General features: G+C 39.2%; 2 protein-coding genes across 6 annotated transcripts in view; both read left to right on the top strand.

The window, feature by feature from the left end:
• Nucleotides 1–7054, top strand: part of LOC115015900 (ATPase family AAA domain-containing protein 2-like) — a 28745-nt gene extending 21691 nt beyond the window's left edge. For 2 of the 4 annotated variants that reach the window (XR_003833038.1, XR_003833039.1), the window contains 8 exons: nt 17–202; nt 392–527; nt 605–795; nt 1636–1795; nt 3130–3252; nt 3495–3581; nt 4438–4797; nt 5860–5946. Coding sequence is in view for 2 of the 4 variants with exons in the window: in XM_029443519.1 (XP_029299379.1) it covers nt 17–202; nt 392–527; nt 605–795; nt 1636–1795; nt 3130–3252; nt 3495–3581; nt 4438–4613; nt 5860–5982 (1182 nt within the window). In the remaining 2 variants the exon portion in view is untranslated. Of the gene's footprint in view, nt 1–16; nt 203–391; nt 528–604; nt 796–1635; nt 1796–3129; nt 3253–3494; nt 3582–4437; nt 4798–5859; nt 5985–6312; nt 6443–6923 lie in introns of those variants that run through there. The other 2 variants (XM_029443520.1, XM_029443519.1) reach the window with 2 other exon arrangements.
• A 2005-nt stretch (nt 7055–9059) lies between these two features.
• Nucleotides 9060–23187, top strand: LOC115015903 (zinc fingers and homeoboxes protein 1-like). Of its 2 annotated transcripts, none has more exons than XM_029443525.1 (8): nt 9060–9423; nt 12342–12824; nt 13823–14440; nt 15101–15227; nt 16713–17900; nt 18273–18404; nt 19254–19717; nt 22751–23187. In XM_029443525.1, the coding sequence occupies exons 2-7, from the start codon at nt 12466–12468 to the stop codon at nt 19707–19709; spliced, it is 2880 nt and encodes a 959-aa protein (XP_029299385.1). In that variant the 5' UTR covers nt 9060–9423; nt 12342–12465; the 3' UTR covers nt 19710–19717; nt 22751–23187. The 2 variants fall into 2 exon arrangements, with proteins under 2 accessions (XP_029299385.1, XP_029299384.1); XM_029443524.1 differs by having other exon boundaries at nt 9061–9446.
• Nucleotides 23188–24247: the final 1060 nt, after the last annotated feature.

Below are 24247 nucleotides of genomic sequence, written 5' to 3'. Positions count from 1 at the left end.
ATGTGTGCCCCCTCAGGTGTTCTGCGAGGCCAGGCGGACGTCTCCCAGCATCATCTACATGCCCCGCATCCAGCAGTGGTGGGAGACTGCAGGCTCCTCGTTGAGGGCCTCCTTCCTCAGCCTGCTGGGCAGCATCCCATCCCTCTCCCCCATCCTCCTCCTCGCCACCTGCAGCATACCCCATCTGCAGCTGGACCCAGAGGTGAGCACCTCCAATAAGACAGAATGTGTCTGAAACCTCTTTCCTCTCACATGTCCATCAGATAGAACTTTTTTTAATCAATTTTATTTCTACAGAAAGCCAAAGTGTGCTGCTTTGTTTGCCTTTTTGAGGCAGAAAAACAATAAAAAACACATTATGAAAGTGCTCTGACACTGTTTCTATCCTCAGATTCAGTTTCTGTTTCGGGAGGAGTACGGGGAGGTTTACACCATCAGTATTCCCAACCGGCAGGAGAGGACTGACTTTTTCCATGACCTCATTCTAAACCAGGCGACCGAGGCTCCACCCTCCAAGAGAGGAGCACGTATGTGACTCTTGTTCAGATGCGTGTTGGGTAACACATTTAATGAATTCTGATATTTTGACCTCCTCCACTTGCAGTGACCATGGAGATCCTTCCCCTGGCTCCCCTGCCTCCCCCCCGCCAGCTGCCGGAGCAGGACCGCCTCCATCTGGAGCAGGAGGAGGAGGACGTGCTGCGGGAGCTCCGCCTCTTCCTGCGTAACATCACCGAGCGTCTGACTCTGGACCGCCGCTTCAAGGCCTTCACCAAACCTGTCGACATAGAGGAGGTGAGTAGATTCTGTTTAGTAAACTTAATGAGAGAAACAGTGTAAATAAACCCAAAAATATAGTCCATAACTGCTGATATTCTTTCGTCAACTACTGCTTCAAGATCAAGATTTTACTCATGATCTATCTTTTAAGTGAATGAAAACTCCTCAGACCCCAAAGCAAATCTTACAAGTCCAGCTGTTTCTATGAGCATTTAGTCTGGAAGACGAGTCTGCAGCTGCAAAGAGTATTTTCCTCACATGTCTAAAGAAAGTTATATCAGTTGATCTTTTTCAGGGAATAAACCATAATGTTTCATTTTAAAATTCAAAGATGGGTGATGTTGTATTTGATGATGTTTATGTCTCAGTGTGGGAGGGAACATTTTGGTTGCCTGCTTTAATATGACGTCTGTCACAAGCAAAGCCAACTACATGTCTGTGTCTGCTTTTAAATCCCTTCTCAAAGCTTTAATCAGATAACTTAACATTTAGTTACATTTTGTATCTAGTTGTTTTACGCATCTTGTTTTAAGTGTGTCTTATCTTGTTTTGTTCTTTATTTATTTTGTGTTCATTCTTTTATGTTGTTAAGTACTTTATTTTAGTGTTTTGCTGTTATGCTGTAAAACTTATCATAGCTCAGAAAAGTTAAAGTCCAAAGCACACAGGACATGTGCAGAATACATTAATTTAATGAAAAATCCTGAAAATCTGGAAGTTAAACTATAGATTCATGAGCAGAATCCCTGGTTTGTCTTTGAGTTCCTTCAGCATGCTTTTACCTGTCCTCTGTCCTTCCCTTCGTTCCTTCTTCCTTTTCTCTGCCCACATCTCCTCTTCTCTGTCTCCATCCAGGTCCCGGACTACATGTTGGTAGTGAAGAAGCCCATGGACCTCTCCACGCTGCTCACCAACATCGACGAGCAGAAATACGTCACCGTCGGCGAGTTCGTGTCAGACACAGACCTCATCTGGCAGAACGCCCTCGAGTACAACCCGGACAGTGACCCCATGGGTGAGTGAGGAGCGTGAACGCTGTTTCCCAAAGGCCCAAAATAATTTACTGTTAATTCAAACGCAGTAAATCCAGGAGCTCCAGGGTGACAGAATAATCAGGACATGAATTCTTTGTATCCATTTGAAGCCTTATTGGAAATGCCAAATATTACCTGTGATTTTTTATTGAATAAGACTTTTGTTTGTCCTTACACTAAAGGTTTCATCTTACTTTATGCTCCACTTCTTCACTGTCTCCACGAAACAGACTGAGCAGGTGATTTCAGGCAAAAGCTCTGATGCTGCATTGATTTCATTCATCACATCCACTTCAGTCGTAAAGCAGACGAGTTCAAAAAGCTTTGAAACAGCTGACAGTCTGACATTTTCATTAAAGACATCGTGTCTGGTTCGCTGTAAAGCCAGCTGGTTATAGTGAAAAACATCCTCTGAAGTTCCTTCTTCCTCTTTGAGTGTGAGTGTGAGTGTGAGTGTGAGTGTGAGTGTGTGTGTGTGTGTGTGTGTGTGTGTGTGTGTGTGTGTGTGTGTGTGTGTGTGTGTGAGTGTGAAACAGAGCTTTCACCTGGATGCACCTGCTCATTATAGAAGTGTGGTGGTCAATAAAAAACTGGTCTTATGACGGAAGTGAACGATTAATTAGTCAATTAGTTAATGAACAGAAAATGAATCTGCAACAATTTTGGTAATTGATTTATCGTTTGAGTCAATTATAAAGCAAAAAGGCCAAATATTCTCTCCAGCGTCTGCTTTACTTTGTTTAATAACATATAATCATATTGTCAATATATTTGGGTTTTGGAAATGTTGGTCAGACAAATCAACACATTTGACCCTTAACCTCTGGGAAATTGTGACAGGAATTAGAAACAGAAATAAACTGAAATTTCACAGAGAATTAAAGAATGGATTTCTCACTGTAAACTGTTTCATTTTCATACATCTTACTGTTATATATGAGGAATTAATATTAAGATTATTTGCATTATTTACATTATCGATTAATCATTTGGTCTATGACATTTTATATCATTTCTATCCCAGTTCCTCAAAGTCCAAGGTGATGTCTTTAAATTACTTATTTATTCACTTTAATACTTTCTGCATATTTGAAAGGCAGAAAACAGCATTTCTGACTTTTTTTAAAATGAAGAAATAATTTAACGATTAATCAAATATCAAAAATAGTTTGCGATTATTTTTGTGTTGATTGACAAATCGATAAATCGACTAATCGTTGCAGCTCTATCTTTAATAATATATCAGAAATAATGTTTGCATATTTTACTACTGTGTGTGTGTGTGTGTGTGTGTGTGTGTGTGTGTGTGTGTCAGATCGTCACATCCGTCACCGTGCGTGCGCACTGAAGGACACGGTGCGCGCCATCATCAGAGACGAGCTGGACCAAGACTTTGAGAGAGTCTGCCAGGAGATCAAAGAGTCGCGCATCAAGAGAGGTGACGCTTCCTCAAACGGCTTCTTCTGTCAAAAGTGACCTGTGGCTTGAAGTGACGGTGAAATGCAGCAGAAGTTCAACACGGACACTATTAACTCAAATCAGTCTCAACCATATAATCTAACTGAGATCCAGAGAATCACAGGGTTTGAGCCACAAAGTGCATCTGAACTCCACTGTGGGAAAGAGCAGCCTTTAAAAACCGCTGAACTAGAAACTTACACTTTAATCCTTTGCTTTCAGCGTCCTCCTGTTGGACTGAGGTAAACCCAGAGGAGGCTCACGGCCTCTGCAGCTCCACCGTCACCACAAACAGCCCTGGACCTCAAAGTAAGTCCACCACCAGGGATGACAAGTGTTTGTTTTCTTGAATAATCTCTTTTATTACTGATGTCTGCAGGTAAGAAAGAACAACAACACCGGGACAACTTTTTTCTTTCGAGTGAATTGCATTATTGAAAGGTCATGTCATGTCCTTGGTATTGTTTTAGGAACCTGAAGTGCAGTTTAATTTGACCATTTAATCTAGTTATTTTTGTTTGTGTCTACTTTTTCTAAAAAAAATATCAAATGAATGAATACATGAATTAATATTTACAAAGACTCAAGAATTGTATCTCATCAGAATTTAATTTCTGGCCAAGTGGAGAAAGTTTAGAACAGTTTTCCCACTGCCTGCTTCAGACAACTTTCTTTTTAGTATAAAGTATAAAAATGATAATAGAGCAGTTAAATTACATTTTAGACTTCAGGCCCTTCTTAAAATGATTGCTTAGACTTATGACTTGGGTTTTTTTTAAATGTCATCTACAGACCCTGGTCCAAATGTCTCATTTTGGAAACAAATTTTGGGTCAAACAAAGTATTTTCAACATTTCATTTGGCTGCTGTGTTGCAACACAAAGTTCCATATTCATTCAACAAAAGTGAAAGTGAGGGTGAAGTAAAGCTAGAGGGACAGGAAGTCTTTATTTAAGCATCAAAGCTTGAGAGTGAAAGAGCAGATGACAACAGGAAGAGGCAGCTTCAGCAGTAACGAGAGAGTGCAGATGAAAAGGAAATGAAGAGGATGAGGAGATTGAGGGGAGAGAAGAGGAATCCTCCAGCCTTCACTTGCTGCTCCTTTTAATGACCCTCCCTCTTCTCTCTGCGCCCTCACTTCCCCTCCTCTCACTCCTCCTTGCAGCTCCAAAGAAAAAACGTTACAAACAGTCGAGAAAACCAAAGTGGAGCACTGGTGTTATTAAGGATACCAAGAAAAAGAAGCCACCGATCCGTGCCTCGTCCTCCTCTTCATCCACTTCCAGCAGGGCCAACTCTGAGTCGGGCCCAGAGGACAACGGAGTTGTTGAAATGAGAGCGGTGAGTGGCTCCACCACACCAGAGAGCACAGGCAGGCAGCACCTGACAGTTTCACCACCACTTCAACAGCATCTCAGATATCCAAAATGGAGTCCTTGTGAACGGGTACTACCATCCCGAGCCAGCTGACAGCATCACTGTGAGCTTGAAGACGCCTCCGCACCTGAACACCATGGTGAACGGGGTTTGTTTGAGCAAAATAGGTCTGTTTGTGTAAGAAAGATGCCTCTGAGCGGGTTTTGAACCTCGTGGCAGTGTGAATGCCTCGCTTTGCTAACTGGTCACCGCTGGACTGCGACCGAGCTACACTGCGACCGAGCTACACTGCTGCAGCTTCAAAGCACGGTGGATGACAACGTGCGTAAAACTAACAGGGAGTGAAAGTAAGATGGCTGCTTCTGCCGAACAAGCTTCAGCAGGCCAAAGCGTCAGACTCTGCAGAAGTCTGGGCATCGAGCAAAGCTGACACGACCCTTTCGCTGATATCTGATCAAAGAAATGTGCAGTTCAAATGTGTTTTTTGTTTAGTCTACATCAGGGTTATTACCGTAAATTGATTTCCAAATCAAAAGATTTAAACATTATTGCCATTCCTACACAGTTTCATGCATTTTCTATGTGTATGTAGCTCCATGCTTCTGAGACGTTATACCTGGCCCTAACTAAAACTAAATATAAACAAACTGAAACTTAAACCTAAAGTTAAAAACTAAAAGGAAAATAAAAAGTCAAATATAAAATGAAATGAAAGCTAAATGAAAGTTGTAAACTCTTATAACCTTGGTGTACATGTGATGACACACACACTGTTTAAGCAACTCACTCATCCAGTCACAGTATTGTGCACAGTAAGAAACACAGTCGACCAAAAAGTCCTCAATCCCACTCAAGCCGAAAACATTCAAATATTTAAATAAATGTCATGTTAACTTTGAACAACATTCGGAAAACTAGTGACGAGTGAAGCCAAGTTGAATGTTATTGAAAGAACATGAACAGCGAGGTCAAAGTTAAAGTGGTAGCACTTACTGTAAGCCTCTGGCCCTGTGTGACGCTGGGACTTACTGTTGTGCAAATAAATAAAAATGCTATTCATATTTGGCCCCAAACTGCTGGAGTCAATATAAACATGACCCGCCTTTACAGCTAAAGTTGATAAGCCATGTCACCAATACTTTTAAAAGTAACAAACTGAAGAGCAAACCCCATCTATGCCTCATCCTCCTCTCCACGTCTTCCTCCTCAGGAGAGCGTGAGAGACGTGAGACCAGAGCCAACATGGAGCAGATGCAGCTCTTTAACAGAGACACATCTGTGGAGAACGTCGCCGAGGAAACGCCACTGCTGGTCGTGGATCCCAGAGAACTGAGGGTCAGTCGACCGGATTGTGTGGATAGGATGGACAGATGGTTTTGGGTAGAGACCTTTCTGTCCTTTCAGTTGACACGGAGGCTGTGGTAGTTCAACACGTGTGTCAAATGAATACATATTTTTTCCACTGCTCTGGTTATGAAAGATGACATCCTAATCCTTAACTCTAATTGGCTCTTTGGTTTTCCAATTTGGGACACAGCTGTCAATGAGCACAACACCAGAGAATGTGAGATTTGGGCAATGATTCAGAAGTCCAGGTTACCATGGTGAGTAGTAAATGTTTATAACTAGTATTCAGAGCTGTGATTATTGTTGCATATTTCAGGATCTCCTCAGCAGAGCCGTGGCTAAGACGGAGCGCTCTGAAGCGGAGCCGCTGGAGAAGCTTTTTGCTCTGCTGGCTCAGTGCATCTACAGACACCGAAACAACCACAACAAGACGGAGCTGGTTCAGGTACGACCGCCACACAGACAGGAGGGGGAAGCTCTGACGTGCACTTTGTTTTTCTATTCGAAGCCTCAGACGTCGTGAAAGGACACTTCTTGACTTCTTAACATCAACAGCGTTATGTTGTAGGCTCCTCAGCTGCAGTTTACAGACATCGTGAATTAAGATTCTCACTTTGAGCAACATAATCTTAAACATTGTTATAGAAGCTCACGAGCTAACTTGTACTTTACGTTAAATATTTGTACAAGTTCTGCTTTGGTCTTGATAGTCTTGGGTTCTTAGCTGATTCCATGTGCAATGTCAACTACCTCAAAGTGGAGCACCGGTGTGTTTGTTATTTAAAAGGGACAGTTCACTACAAAATCCAAAATATATAATTTCATGACAAACAAATATCAAATATTGACTTGAATGCTGCAGTGACAATGATTGTTTCTCAGGGTTCGAGGTTTATTTTCATTTTTTATTTCCCCTTTTTCTTCCAGGAAATGAAGAAAGAAATCGACAGCTTCTCTTGATCTCCCATACATGGTCTATTTTAATAAATGCATTATAAAAAGGAAGTTGTTTACTCATTAATTTGTATTTATATTTGATAATGACACATATCTATTTACCTCAATATTTATTATTTACTTCTGATATTTGTGCTTCATATTAATATTTGTTGAATTTTCTCCAATTTTAGATTATGATTTTAAAATGTTCAGTTTTCATATTAAATCATCGGTTTTGTAGTGCTTTGCTTACAGTAAGTGTGGTTTTGAGATACTTGTACTATATATATTTCTTTTTTATAATATTTTGCACATTAACAACGTAATAGTTATAATAATTAGTGTAAAAAATAGAATATTTATAGATTAAACACCTTAAAGTATAAATATTTCAATTGAGTTGTCTGAAAAATACAAATCCCCACCACTAATAAGAACAGAGTAGAACAGAATGGAGACCTTTTTCACTTTGTCTTTATTATTATTATTATTATTATTATTATTATTATTATTATTATTATTATTATTATTATTATTATTGTATTATTATTATTATTATTCAGTGGGTTATTTTTTCCATCCTATCTTATGCCTTCTTTTTCATCTGATTTTTATCTTGTTTTTACTATTATTATTATCACGTTGGATTGATTTTCCATCTTATTTTGGTATTCTATTCCTGTTTTTATATTCATTCTTTGTCTACTTACTGTTAAAGTAAAACACTTTGTATTTCTTGTATAATATGCATTAATAATAATTAATGCATATTAATACATGTATATAATAATATCCCTTTGATACTTTGAAGTTAAATGCTCTGATAATACTAATGCACTTTTACTTTGCATTAGAACTTTAACTTAACGTAACAAAGTATTTTTACATTGTAATCCAGCAAATTTTACTTCAGTAAAATATCTGAGTAATTCTTCCGCCACTATAAACAAATTAATTAAAGCTCCGTACATTACGTTTGGTACAGTATGTGACTGTAACTTCTTGCATAACTACATCAGTACATGGTGATCGGACTGCTGCTTCAGTGTGATATGATAGTACAGGGCTGGAACACACTCCTGGCGTCTGTCTATGACGTAATGACGTACAAATAATAATGTCAAAATAACGTCAATACACCAATGGCCATTTCCGCTTAACAGGGATACCTTCAAAGTAAATGATTGAGAATTGTCGCACATAAAAAAAGAACAAATATCTAAACACTAGACTGGTGTTTTGCTTAGTTGAACAATACAGACAGTAATTTACTTTATACAACAATATAATGGAAATCAAATAATATGAAAACGAATAATACATATGGAATCATGGAAAAAAGATGAATAAATACAGAATGTTTACATACAGAAAAAGGAGGGAAATATACTAAAATAATCTTTTGAATTTCAATGAAAATGGTATTTTATTGGAAATTTGAGTTCTAATAAAAATGACACCTTGGGTAGTGGTATTCAAACTGTTTATGTATTATAAATTACAACATTTGATGGTTTTATGTGAGAACAAATCACATAAATGTCAGTAATTTAATGTTTAACTATAAATAATAAAAAGATAGTAACACCCAATTTGGTGTAGTGTATGCCACTTTTAGCTTATTAATGTGATTGAGCTAATATTTGTAGAGATATTTTTTAATTTGATGTCCTCAGAAGCAAGGTTGTTGTTTGTGATGTGTTTTTATAAAATGGCATATATTATTGTTATTATAATTATTATTGTGGTGGAGTGTGCAGTACATTTACTGCATTTACATTTACTCAAGCACTATGTAAGTGTAGTTTTAAGGTTCCTTTACCTTTACTTGAGTATTTCCATTTTTTGCTACTTTAAATGAGGGTTTAAATTTTCTAAAGAAATAAACTCTACTTACTTAATACTTGTACTAAATTATATCTCAGAGGAAAATATATTAAAAAGTATGTATTATTTGAATTAAGTATATAAAGTAGTAGGACTTTTACTTGTAACAGAGTACTTTTTACACTCTGATATTACTAGTTTGACCTAAGCGAAATATCTAAGTGCTTGTTTTTTAAAGCATAGACTTAACGTATTAACGGCGTAATTGGGGCAAACTTTAGTTTAGGCTTTTATTTTGAAAAGTTCAATCGGATACATTTCTCGGCCGTTGCTCGCTTATAGCGGCGGTATGAAAAATGGCCATCGTCAGATTCGGTGAACTATCGGTGGCTTTTTTATTAAACTGTCCTTTTTATTAGCGAAGCAACAGAGCAAACAATGCGAGTCGTATCAGTGCTAGCCTGCTAGCTGAAACTGTAACTAACGGGTGGTAGTTTAGCTTGTTAACTGGCCGTTAGAGTGGCTCCGTGTCCCGGGCTGAAGCAGATGGGATCCTCGGTGTATTTGGGTGTAAGGCGGAAGACTGCGCATCAACACACCGAACCAGAGATGCTACAAAGCTACAGCCGCTAGACAGCTAAACGTTTGTTGCAAGATGCAGGTAAACGGCGACCGATTAACCAGGTAAACACACGCCGGGCTGACAGCAGACTGTTATCCGTGTCTGCACGGTTACTCACCGTCCTCACATCCGCTGCCACTTGTGGAGAGACCCGTTAAACACAGCGTTCAGCTAGCTAACGTTAGCTAGGACGGTGCTTGGACGGCTGTTTGTTTGTTGTCGTTTCTCTTTCTTGGTTTATTTCTCACACAGTAAGCTAGCTACAAGAAATTGTGGCTGGAGTCTAAACTGCATTGGTTAACATGTCTTTTCAATGTGTGCGTGTGTGTGTGTGTTGACAGGAAGTGCATTTTCTGCTGCAGCCTTAGAGTTTGACACACGGCACAGTTTGTTCAGCATGCACAAGGCATCAGGAATCAGGATTTTTACCCAAATCTGCAGAAACATTTGCTATAATATCTTAGAAATGAATCTGATTTTGACTGATTTGTTCCATTCAGCACTATCACGTGCTATTTACACAGCAGTCTTTTAAAGCAAACAGCAGTTTTTGATAAGGTCCACCCAGATAAGAAAAGTAGCCAGAGGCACGATTATATAAAGTAATAAGATAACTAGTATTGGTCCATAGCAGGGAAATTGAATTACACACAGTAGCAAAGAAGTGCTGCAAAATAGATGTATAATATTGGCTAGTACAAAAAAGAAACCTTCTTTATAATAATAATAATAATAATAATAATAATAATAATAATAATAATAATAAGCTTTATTTGTATAGCACCTTTCATACAAGAATTGCAGCCCAAAGTGCTTCACAGCAAAAACATAACAATTAGTACAAGATTAGACAGAATCAGAGCATTTACAGTACAATAATCACAATGTTGATGTAAATGAGTCTGAAGTACCATTATAAAAATAGCAGAATTAAAATAGTATAAAATAACATTGGAGTATTATGTCTAGTATCTGTGCCGTACTTAACGACCCTCCTGTCGGAAAACCACATTCATCACATCATTCTTGTAATTGTTTTAAACTATCAAGGCCATATTTTGAAAGCATGAGATCAACAATGGGCCCCTGTGGCCCTTCAACTGGTTTACTCCCTTTGCTACCCATTCCTGGTAGTCTTTGATTTACGTTTACAGCGTCAATCTCTTTATTGACCTTTTAACGTATAAAACACAGACGTCTCCGTGAGTCCAGATTCTTTTGGCAAAATCTTGGTTAAAGCCCGCTTCATAAACAAACCCCTGTTTGTTAAGTTTTATGAAACCTATCGGTTAAAGCCAGTTTTTCTCCAATATATTGTGTATATTTATATATGTATGTATGTATGTGTATATATATATATATATATATGTATGTGTATATATTTATATATATATATGTATATATTTATATATATATATATATATTTATATATATATATATATATATATATATATATATATATATATATATATATATATGTGTGTGTGTGTGTGTGTGTGTGTGTGTATGTATGTATGTATGTATGTATGTATGTATGTATGTATATATATATATATATATATATATATATATATATATATATATATATATGTATGTATGTATGTATGTATGTGTATATATATATATATATATATATATATGTGTATATATATGTATGTGTGTGTGTGTGTATATATATATATTATTTTTTTTAATCTTTCACTTTTCCACTAATTGTGTAAAGAACATGTAAACACATTTATCAGAGAAACTTCCTCTTGTTCCCGTAGTAACAGTCTATTTGATCTCAAGTTTTTCAAAAATACACACTCTGAAAATGTATCCTAGTTACCTTTACACATTCAATGTTAAACCAGTAATAATTCACCATTAAAAGGCTAAAGTAAAGAGATATAAAATATCACTATTAAAAGGCTAAAGTAAAGAGATATAAAATATCACTATTAAAAGGCTAAAGTAAAGAGATATAAAATATCACTATTAAAAGACTAAAGTAAAGAGATATAAAATATCACTACTAAAAGACTAAAGTAAAGAGATATAAAATATCACTATTAAAAGACTAAAGTAAAGAGATATGTCTTCACTTTTGAAGATATTGAGCGAGCTTGCCTCCCTAATGTCTGCAGGTAAAGTGTTCCATAGCTTTGGTGCATAATTGCTAAAGGCTGCATCCCCAATTTTCTTTTGGATGTTTCTGAACATTTAATAAACCAGTAGTGGATGATCGTAATGTTCTTGGGGGCACATAGTTTATTAGAGAGTGTAACTTTATGCAGCTCTTTTTTTAAACTAAGTTACTAAGTGCTTTACATGGTTGAAACGGGAACACAAAACATTTCATGACTGCAACGACAATTACAACAATATGAATTAAAATGGAAATACAATAGTTAAGTTAAATGTTGCTTATACACATGAGAAATATGAAGCAAAAAATGGCAATAGAGGTACTTTCTACGCGACACTAAATGGACAGCTTGCTGCAGTAATATCAGCTGATATATGCAGGTATGCAGATATGTTTTCCACCAGAGAGCACTGACACATGTTTGTATACAGCAAAATGTCCCACGCAGTACATCATTTTATAACAATTCCCTAAAATGTGAATTTTAGGGATCTCTATCAAATGTAAAAAAAAAAACATTTTAATATTGGCAGTGCATTTTTTTACCAGATTGTTTAACTCTGATGCCTTTAAAATCCTCAATAAATGTAAAATTCCTGGCATTTTATGCTCCTGTGATTTGAGTTCAGGTGTGTCATGCACATCGTTAATTTTGTGACACCTATGTTCATTTTGTCTGTTTGCACCTGAACACACCAAATGAGCAAAAGGAGAAACATCTGCAGAGTTTGACCGAACTGATTAACTGACATTAAACAGAAGTTTACCTATTAGTCTTTCTGCTAAGATCACATACGTTAACAACATGTTACTTTCTTGTCTTCAGGAATTAAGGATCACGGAGGAAACATTTAGACTGTTGACATCCAACTTTATGGAGCCACAACAGGTCGTCTTGTACTGAGACGGCTTTAATACTCTGCTAGACAAAGCGCTCTCCGAACGTCAGGATGGCGAGCAGGAGGAAATCCACCACCCCCTGCATGGTCCCTCCTCGAGAAGCTGTTGACTCGGACCAGGAGATGGAGGACGTCACAGATGCAGCTGATCCAGAGGGCAGTAACGGCGTGGCGACCGTCTCCTCTGAGCCTTCCGGTCTGTTGGAGGAGTGGGGCGAGGATGCAGACTTGAGACCAGTGTCAGACCACTATCTGGACTTGAACATGGCAGAGGGAGGCTACGAGTGTAAATACTGCAGCTTCCAGACGTCAGAGCTCAACCTGTTCACCATGCATGTGGACACGGAGCATCCAGATGTCGTCATCAACACCTCGTACGTCTGCATGGAGTGTGACTACCACACCAAGAGGTATAATACTTTTACAAAAGCCTCTTTTAAAAGCATTACATCTTATTTCAAAAAGTCTCCATTAACACTGATTCAAATACTTAAATATTCCTTCAGGAGAGCCATTCAAGTCAAGCAAGCGTTCACACAGAAGTACACGTAGACAATTCATTTACACACATAAAAGATATTCCAAAAATACAAATAGGACACATGTTAGAAAGACTTACACAAGGATTAGTAGCAGAAATATCCAATACTTCTGGAAGACAACTGAACTTCCTTAAAACAATTTTACGTACAGGCAATCTAAACCTCCTTCCTGATGGCAGCATCGTAAAGTAATTGCAGTCAAAGAGATGTCGGCCAGCAAATAAAATACAAAGTTCAAATACTTTCAATAAAAGAATGAAGAAAACGTTGCCAATGTTCTGCAGTTCCCACTTTGAATGAGTTTACAGTCGAGGCGCTGCTCAGGCTTTGTCACGATGACGATCTGTTTGTAGTTCTGCACCATTCCAACACTTGAGATGATCATTTCTTTAGAATTGGATATCTTTGGTCTCTGGCAACTCGAGATAAGAACTTTCTGTATTCATTGTAAACAATGAAATGATCAGTTAAAATAAATGTTTGGTCAATCAATAATGGAAGCAACCATGAGTTAATTCCCACAGAACAATGTAACTTGTTTATTAGAGAGACATAATAACATATTTGGCTCATCGGCTCCACTCTTGTCTGAATTGTTTCTAAAGAATAAGATTGAGAATACAAAACAATTATAATTGAATTACTCTGACACAAAGTTATGTACATATTTCCATCAAATAATAGCAAACTTATCTCCTGAATATATGTGCAGCACATGTATTTGTTGGCTGTGATATCTTTAGCTTTTGAGTCAACCAATAGAAAGTAAAAAAAGAAAATACCTCCGATCAATATTTTTGTCTCGTCATCGAGTAGTACTCTGTGTCTCATAAAAGTGGTATTGACCCATATTTCTCCCCTTCCAGTTACGACACACTGCTGGCCCACAACGCTCGCCTCCACCCTGGCGAGGAGAACTTCACTCGGACGATGGTGAAGCGAAACAACGAGACCATCTTCCAGCAGACAATCAACGACCTTACCTTCGATGGCAGCTTCGTCAAAGTGGAGGACAACGAGGCGGAAGAGACGTCCCGCAATAGCATCGCCCTCAGCAAGACTCCCATCATGAGGATCAAGAGCAGACCAGAACCTAAGAAGTTCATCCTCTCGCACAAAATGGCCGTCGACGATGTCATCAAAGTGGAAAGTGACGAGGACGACGAGAATAAGGAGCCGCCTACGCTGTCTCCCGCACCGATGACCCCTGTCGTCGTCGCCCCTCGTCTCATCCCCGTCTCCACGGCGGTGCAGGTCCATGCCATCCCGCACAACATCGTGGTCAACAGCTCCAACGTGCTGCATATTAAAGGTGGCTCGGGTGGCGGCGCCGTGCTGCCTCCTGGGACGCTGGCTCAGGTTCTGTCGGCCCTGCAGAACCAGCAGAACTGCACTCAGACGCAGCTCCTCATCCCCATCAGCAGCATCCCCACCTACAACACCACCATGGACAACAACGTCCTGCTGGTCAGCGCCTACAACAGGTAACTCGTAAGAGATGGAGTCAAAGAGTCATAATGTAGTATGTAATAAAAGTCAAGGTATTATGAAAGTCATGGTATAGTTAGGAGTTCAATAAAACAAGTTATAAAGTCCTAATATTTCAGAACAGTCATATAATATAACAGTAAACAGCATCCATTCATTATCTTTCTGGAGAGTTTTATTCTGTTGCCGGACTGTAATATATATGTATATTATTTAATTAGTCTGTCCACAGAAAATGAATTGACAACAATTAATAATTAAAATGGGAATAATCATTTGAATAATTAGTTATAAATGACAAACATTAGCTGCTTTCAGCTTTTCGAATGTGATGATTTGATACTTTCTTTCTTTGTCATGCGTTACATATGTTTGTACAGTCCCAATATGTAAAGCTCCATATAGACTCATGCATATATGTACATATCTTGCTTTTTTATGAGTTTAAGTTGCATTAAGGGTATGAGATATGATCTCATAGAGACTGTTAAAGAGACTCCTTGTGATAAATATAAAGGAAAACAAGGAACTAAACAAAACACCAAGACTGCAGCGATGTGTTGAATACAGCTTACCGTGGGATCCCTCTGTCTCCTTCCCTTCTTTAACAGCTCCGTTTGTAGAACAGGAACTTATCAGACTCTGTTGTGTCTTAGGTTTCCGTATCCCTCGGTGTCGGAGATCATGGGCTTATCTTCGCAGACGAAGTTCAGCGAGGAGCAGATCAAGGTCTGGTTCTCCGCTCAGAGGCTGAAACATGGAGTGAGCTGGACACCGGAGGAGGTCTGTGCACATCCACACCCTGGTTTAGGCTCCATGTTACATGTTCATTTAGCCTGATGCACCTGAGTCTCTCACTGTGCAGTCTTTACCTTTTTAATTACATGCTTTAGGCCTCTTGCTGTGGAATAGATGAGACAGTCGCAGATTGTTTGTGTTATGTTCGGAGAAGGGAACAAATTGTTATTACACCTCATGTTGGATAATATTGGCCTGGTATGGAAAAGCCATCCACAATCCACAGCCATCAATTAAATTATTATTATTTATTGTTATTTTTGTCATTTTTATTATAATGGTCAACAATTATGTCTGCTTGTGATATGGTAAAATGTTAGTTTGTTTCTGAATAGGAAACAAGCCTGAGCAAATAGCCTTTATAATTGATTGTAATTCCCATAAAGTCCCGTTAATTCCTATAAAGAAGTTTCCATCTGCACTTACTAATGTTGTTTCTAATTACTGTCGATGTCAAGGACATGCAGGGAGTTGCATTTATTTCCCCATATATGGAAAAAAATAAGACCGCATGTGACCCACAGACATGTGACTTTATTTGAATAATCAATCAATAAAGTGTCATAGTTTCCTTGTCCGACAGCTTCATTGAGAATAATACACAGTAGTAAAAATAAAGCCTAGTGTAATGTGGTAAAAAGGTTTTTAATATTTTTTGTGTGCACGCTTGTTTTTCTATCATGTTGGAGTCGTACTGGTTTTACATCTAAAGTGCGTTCTGTAAATACCTAACAAAGAGCTTCAAACCCACAAGAATCAGATTACAACACGAGTGTCTGGTTCTGGCTGATCCAAAATCTAACAGGCGACACTTTTGAACCATCTGCCTGAAGCTGGAAGACGCCTTTTTATTTGATTTCCTACTCCTCTTTTCCCACTTTTTGATAATTGAAATTGAAAATAATTTAGCATGTTGTTGTTTTTGAGCGTTTGCCAACTTGTGCCTCCAATTAGATTAAGTTTGTTTCACTCTGAGGGACAAAGACTTTCCCCAGGTCAAATGTGAAGTGCTTGTGTCAATTACACAATTTATAATCGCATTGCTGCATGAAAATTAAGTGTTTGATGTCAACGTTTGCGTTAAATTCAGATCTATGCATGAGTACATAGAGTAGATATATTGATCAATGCTTACTAATGCAAGCAGCAGTCAAAACAATCTCACCTTAAAGTCACTGTTATGGCACTTTCCATTATATCACATCATCTTCATCAGCATCACCCACATATACAAGAAGTCCTTAAAGGGCCAGTGTGTAGAATTTAGGGGGATCTAGTAGCAAATATAGAATAGAATATTCCCAACTATGCTTTTATTAGTGTATAATCACCTGAAATTAAGACTGGTTGTTTTTCTTAAAATGAGCCATTCCTATTTACATCGTGAGCGGGTCCTCCGCCATGTTTCTACAGTAGCAGAGAATGGACAAACTTAATCAGTCTCTCACTCTTTATTTCTTCTCTTTACAGGTGGAGGAGGCGAGGAGGAAAAAGTTTAATGGCACGGTGCAGACCGTCCCTCAGACCATCACTGTCATCCCAGCCAACATCGCCGCAGCCACCAACGGCCTGCAGTCCATCTTCCAAACCTGCCAGATCGTCGGCCAGCCGGGCCTCGTCCTCACTCAGTTGACCGGTAACGGGAGCACCATGCCGGTCGCCACTCCCATCACCCTGACAGTCGCAGGCGTCCCCGGCAACCAGCCCAAAGCCACAGAACCGTCGACGTCAGAATCAAAAACTGAGATGTCACTCAGCGCAGCGCTCAGTCTGGACGCAGCGGCAGCCAAACCGAAGAAGTCCAAGGAACAGTTGGCGGAGTTGAAGGCAAGCTACGGCAGGAGGCAGTTCGCCACGGAGGCGGAGATATCACGACTCATGCAGGTCACCAAACTCTCCAAACGAGCAATAAAGAAGTGGTTCAGCGACACACGCTATAACCAGAGGAACTCCAAGGATCACCAAGGTGTCCTGCTGAGTGAAGCCCCGCCCACCAGAGTGCCAGTGCCAGGAGGACGAGGAGGAAGGAACAGCAGCGGCAGCCTTAACGACAGCAACAATAGCGACCACAACACCACCATCGTCATCGACTCCAGCGACGACGCCAGCGATTGCTCTCCGACTTCTGCCAACGCCCTGCCCGGTTCCACTAGAGACCCGCGGGTCAAATTCCGCCACGCCTTCCCCGACTTCACGCCACAGAAGTTCAAGGAAAAGACTCAGGAGCAGCTGCTCGTCCTGGAGGACAGCTTCCAGAATTCAGACACACCCTCGGACGAAGAGCTGAGTCGGCTGCGTGCGGAGACGAAGCTGACGCGGCGTGAGGTCGACGCTTGGTTCACTGAGAGGCGGAAAATGCCTTCAAAGGAGGATGATGAGGAGGGAGAGGATGAGAAGGTTGCCGTGCCTTCTTCCTCTGCTCATGAGCGGCAGACCACTCCACCCGCCAGCAGGAAGACGATGAAGAAGACGCCTGAGCAGCTCCATATCCTGAAGAAGGCCTTCGTCCGCACACAGTGGCCGACGCCCGAGGAGTACGACCAGATGGCAGAGGAGAGCGGTCTGCCGAGGACATACATCGTCAACTGGTTTGGAGACACGCGCTACGCCTGCAAGAACAGCAACCTGAAGTGGTACTACCTCTACCAGAGTGGAAAGGTAAAAGTGTCTGTCTGCATTAAAAGCACATGTCAGAATAATGCAGTCGATGCTTTCTGTATATGAACTTATCTTCATCTTTTTTATGTTTAGAGCAGAAGTAAAACTACTGTTAGAAGAGCAGTCTAGGGTACCGGTAGTAGCCTGCATCTCATGGCCGACTGTATCGGAGTGTGTAGAATGAAAGCAATTTGGCTTTGTATTATCGGCCCATAATTTATCAGCTTTATCAATTATTGGAATAAAACGTATATTGTATATTATTATTATTATATATATATATATATATATATATATATATATATATATATATATATATATATATATATATATATATATATATATGTAAATAAATAAAATAATGTTTTTAAGGTTGATGAGGCGCTGAACGGTGGAGCTAAAATCCAAAAGAAGTCCAGGAAGCGCTTCCGTGGTTGGTCCAGGAGGACACGCCGGCCGTATCCCTGCAAGCGCTCACCACAGGGGGGCGCCAGCACCATCAAGGTCTGTGTGTGCAGTATACACCCTTTGTTCAGTTCATCCAGGTGCACTTTGCTTAAAGTAATGCAGTCTAATAGGACAGTCCTTTCAATAAATCATTGCTTCATTAACGGTTATAATGTTCATTTGTTTGTTGAAAGGAGACTTTTCGAGAGGTGTTTATTTAACTTTATGGTCATTTTGGACAAAATATCAGAAACACCTGTGTACCTAATACATTTAGTTTATTTACCTAAAGCTCCTGCTATTATGATTATAAATATATGTAAAAGAAACAAAAAATGAATATGAGATGTCCCTGAAAATGTGTTCATTTTGAGAGGGATTTGTGTTTGTTACAAATACCTTCCCTCTGTTTCTTTCTTTTGCAATAAGTAGACTCAGTAGTTGATATGAAAACTACTTTAGACTCAAGACTTAATGAAGCAACAAAGTTTTATTTAAATGTTCTGTGTTTTCTTTACAATGTGACTTACAGTCATGATGGAAACAGAAGATCAACAGTAATGTGATGTGTGTGTTACAGTACAGAGGTGGCTGGTAATGTACACGTTACAGTAATGTGATGTGTGTGTTACAGTACAGAGGTGGCTGGTAATGTACACGTTACAGTAATGTGATGTGTGTGTTACAGTACAGAGGTGGCTGGTAATGTACACGTTACAGTAATGTGATGTGTGTGTTACAGTACAGAGGTGGCTGGTAATGTACACGTTACAGTAATGTGATGTGTGTGTTACAGTACAGAGGTGGCTGGTAATGTACACGTTACAGTAATGTGATGTGTGTGTTACAGTACAGAGGTGGCTGGTAATGTACACGTTACAGTAATGCCGTGTCTCCGTCCTGCAGGTGAAGTCCGGTAAGTCGTTCCTGAAGGACTACTACCTCAAACACCGAGCCCTGAGTGAGAAAGATCTGGACGATCTGGTGTCAAAGTCCAGCATGAGCTACGAGCAGGTGAGGGACTGGTTCTATGAGACCGCCAGGAGGGTGGAGGAGGGCAAGGAGCCATTCAGCGATGAGGAGGCCGAGGGGGAGGAAGAAGAGGAGGACGAGGAGGAGGAGGAGGAAGAAGAGGAGGAGGAGGAGGAGGAGGATGGCGCAGCAGCAGCAGAGCATGCAGACAGCGAAGAAGAGATGGAGGTGAAAGAACAAGGAGAGGAGGCCAGTGACGACGACTGCAACGAGGAAGAAGCCGAGGAGGAGGAGGAGGAGGAGGAGGAGGTGGAAAACGAAGAGGAAATAATCCAGGAGGAATCTGAAGACGTCAGCCAATCACAGCCTCAGGCAGAGGAGCAGACATGAGCAGACAGGTGAGTTTGATTTTCTGTCCCACTAAACCTCAGCTATGAACTGTGATCTGCAGTCATCTACACTTCTTCATGAAAAGGTTTGCTTTAGTGCAAGTTTGCATTTGGTTCATTTAGATTAAAACAACTGCAAGTAAACAAGGGCTTGCAAACAAACCTTACATGTAATAATAATCAGAAACCTTTATTTATATAAAACATTTTATAGCAAAAAAGATTGAGATTTTATTGAAGCAGTTCTCACACGGCTGCGTGTACAGACGTTTAACACTTGAGCCAATTTTTGATTAATCACATGTACCTGTAAAGACGTGTGTTTTAAAGGCATACGTCATCACCAGGCTCTTTAGAGCATCATTTCAATAGTTTAACAAATGTAATTTATTCAACAAAAGCAAATGAAAAGCAGTACTGAACTTAAAAAAGCATGAAGTGTGAGTGTTGTAAAGTGCACAAAGGGAAACGTGTGTGAGAAGGGTTGAGAACAGATAGACTGGGAACACTGGGCCCAGGTGTTACCAGGAGGCACTAACGAACATCCTGCTCCACAATGCATCAAAATACACACACTGCTGCATACACAAATACAACGGGTCCATTGGGGGGTGGGCGATATAACGGTTTCGTCACCATCACTGCTGTCGCATCCTGCCATGACATGGATTTTGCAATACCGTTGTCACCTGTGTACACGTTTTTTTAGTTTAGGAACACACACATTTTGGTTTTAGCACACACACCAGGGCGATCGACTTGCCAAGACACCCAATGAACTTAATTACGCCCACCTTTACCGGTGTGACCAGCCGCGCCTGTCTGTCTGTCTGTCTGTCTGCCTGCCTGCCTGTCTGCCTGCCTGCCTGTGAACATACGAAAAAAGCATTTTTGCCCCCCAAATATTCTTTATTGCTCAGATCCAGGTTGCTCAATACAGTTCACTCACACCTCAAAACAACAGCATGGCTGTTAATCCCTGGGAATGAATCTCATTACATTTACTAAATCGCATACTGCTCGTCCTCCCAGAACTTTCATTCCTATTTGAAGCCAATTCAAACTTTCATTTAGCTTAATTTGAGTTTTCTTTCTTAAGATATGTTCCCTTACATTGCCAATAGAGTGAACAGAGGTAGAATCATGTTTACAGATGAATATCCCTTTTAATTTGGTAATACTGTGATAATACAGTCACCAAAGAAAACAAGCGTGATATACATTGTAGGTCCCATCGCCCACCCCTGGGGTCGATAGGACTTCTTTTATGACTTTTCCCTGACATAATATATAATGATTTCTTTAATGTATTTTTATAACATACTACACTATGACCTTTTATGATTTATGTTATTATGATGCACTTTTTAGTGATGTTGATATGTTTTAATGTAGGGAGTTCCTCGTGACAGGTGGTAGTTGAGGCTCCCAGCGAAATTTAATGGTTTTTAACATTGTGTTAAACTTGTTTTATATTGATTTAATACGGTTATAATCATTTATGTTGAAAATGTATCTGAAAATTACACAAATACAATCCCAAATCTGAAAACTTTATGTACAAAACATTATACAAATCAAGTGTGATACAGGCCGATTAAGAGCTGAGTCCGAGATTATGCAAAAATTTGATCACAAACATGAAACTAGGCTAAGACAGTAGTCTGAAAATTGTTCTCTGAAAGTCTGGTGATGAAATAAAATGAGGCAAATATGTTGCAGCAAAGGCACACACACACACACACACACACACACTTTACGCCCTGCCCCTCACAGTGAACGTGTACCTATCAACATCACTGCATACAACACAATGATTTTTTTATGACAAACTATACTATCTGTGCGTCCCAATAACCATAATACCATATTTAATTAATACATAATTATAACTATTAATGCCAAAACATTTTTTTAATCAAAGCCAATATTTTAATAAAAATACTATCATTTATTTAATTTGATATCGAGAATCGCGGAACTTCACAGGTGTTGGTATTGACGACTAAATGTCTGGTATTGTGACCCTGAAAGCAGCACCTGACAGGGTTTCTGCAAAATATCTGTTATTTTTTTGTGTTAATTGATTTCCGACAATAAATATAAATACATTTGCTCCGGCCATCATATTCTTTTAAAAATGATATATCGGGAACATACTTGGACTCAGTGGTGGGCCGTCAGGGCCAGCAAGGCCTTCTCTGCTGGCCTAAACATCCTCAGAATATAAATTTCATTTTGATATATTTTTTCCACAAATATGTATTAAATTATTCCCCATAGTCTATTCTCTTCATTTCATAGCTTTCCTCTTGGTTGCGCTGCTTCCAGCCTCAGATGGAGATTTGGAGGTCTGGCCTTTATGTTAGAGCTTTTATCCAATCATATTTCAGCCATCATGTGTTGCACATTGTACTGCTGTGAATGCCTGCTATTTACAACTAAATGTTTCAGAAATATTAATATAACTCTGTCGTTAGGGTAATGCAACGCCCGGTTATACTGCGTCTCTGTCTAAATGTATAGTTTCTAGAGCCATGCCGTCATAATGATGGTATTAAGAGGTGGAATAATTCAGGTAGGACTGTGTAGGACATCACTGAAGGCCTAGGTATGAAATGTACGGCCCGCCACTGCTTGGACTCAAGGATGAGCTGATTGGTCAAAAGTCAAGGTCCCTGTGACATCACAAAACATGATTTTCATGAATTCATATGCTAATTATGACAATTTCACACCTAACACACAACCGAGGTGCAGAGGTAAACCCTGAACAACGTGCAGAGATTACGTAGGTACAATTATTTTATTCAATGCATATTGTTTTGAACTTGATATTCAGTTGATTATAGTTTATTTGGAGCCTTCAATCAACAGTCAGGTCATCATCAGGGATTTATTATCTGGATCTAGAATAAACAAATGTATTGCAGGGATTTAACGTTGAAATGCAAATGATATGTGACATCATGTACGGCACATGTGTTTGATAACTGATTCAATGTTCCCGTCCTGATTATATTTTTTTCGTTTAATCCACAGCATCAATGCTGCATTGTGGAGACGGCATCTAGGACGATAACGTGTCGGTGTTTCTCAGCTGGTGGGTCGGGACCCAAAGATGGCCGCAGGAAGCTCAGACAGAGAGTCACAGCTCACAGGGATGACATGTTAACTAAAACGATGAGTTTGTGCCTTTGGAGATGAGCTTTGGGTCCTGATGCAGCTGAGAAGCACTGAGATGATGGCGCTGAGTAAACAGACAAAGCATCACGATGCAGTTTGTTTCTGCTGATGAACTGTGGGGACCAATCAAACGTGCAGGACGACTCGCCAAACGTTACCACGAGAGTAAGTTCCAGTTCTGCTCCTGTACAAATAACAAGGCTTTTATTTTGGTGAGAATGACGGGGCTTTTATTTTAGCCTTTTCATGTCATTTTTGTTACAAAAATAAATAAATCAATGTTTTTAAAGTAACAGGTGAGACCTTGCATGGTTTTCTCATTAATATAAAATAACCTTTTTCATAATGATGGACCATTTTCTCAAGGGAACGTCCTCGCACCAAACAATGAAAACATTTTGCTGTTCAGAAAGAAAAAAGGTTTTTAAAACCATAACTGTTTTTTTATGTGAATAGACGACTCAAATTAGTGCCATTGTGTTTATAAATTTTTGTTTTAAATCAAAAGAAATCAGTGCTGGAAAGAATTCCACGTCTGTGTTTTAACTTTTTTTGTATTTTTTTTTTTTTTTCAAGTCTGAGCGACATATACATGTAAAGGGAACTGAATCCATTCTACGATTATTATGCTACAATGAGTTATTTTGAATATGGTGATCATTTCCATGTTTGCTGTTTGGGTCCATTCAGTATCAATAACATCAATTCAGCTTGTGAATTTACCTCCAAACATACACAGACGTTAACTCCTTAAAGGGAAAATCCACAGTTAAACAGTTGTTGCATTTTTAGTGTTTTTAAAATGTGTAATCAGATCTATTGTTCTCTACGTGGTGGACCCAAAATGCTTCTATAAAAGTAGTCTCATTAACTTAAAAGTTATTTATCCTCATAAACACACAAGAAATGCTGAAAGCTTCAACTGAAGCCCCACTAAATATTGGATTTTTGAGGCCAATATTTAGTAGTCTCAATTATTACAATAATGTTTATATTTACTTAAATATAAGTATGCCTTAAATTTGATTGAGACCCAAATTCGTAGTGAGGAAGACGTGTAAAAAAAATTAACTTTTAATTTGGACAGCAGCTGATGATGATTGATGAGCTTCGTGTCTGGATTTGGTTTTTGACACTTTATTCACTCCGTTACCAGTTTATTAGGTCCACCTAGCTAAAACTAATGTACCTCATACAACAGTCCTATTGTGATAAACTGACGGGTGCACTATTATTTTGTCCACCCAATTTATATCTAAATAATAGAAACACAGAACAATACAACTCACCAGCACTTTAAACTGGACATGCTAACCTTCATGAAGGAGGATTTAGTTTGCATTACTTACTTTA

Source organism: Cottoperca gobio, chromosome 11 (genome assembly GCF_900634415.1).
Source record: "Cottoperca gobio chromosome 11, fCotGob3.1, whole genome shotgun sequence".
Classification (NCBI taxonomy): Eukaryota; Metazoa; Chordata; class Actinopteri; order Perciformes; family Bovichtidae; genus Cottoperca; species Cottoperca gobio.
The sequence above is the reverse complement of the archived record's forward strand: the minus strand, read 5'-3'. Positions and strand labels throughout refer to the sequence as shown.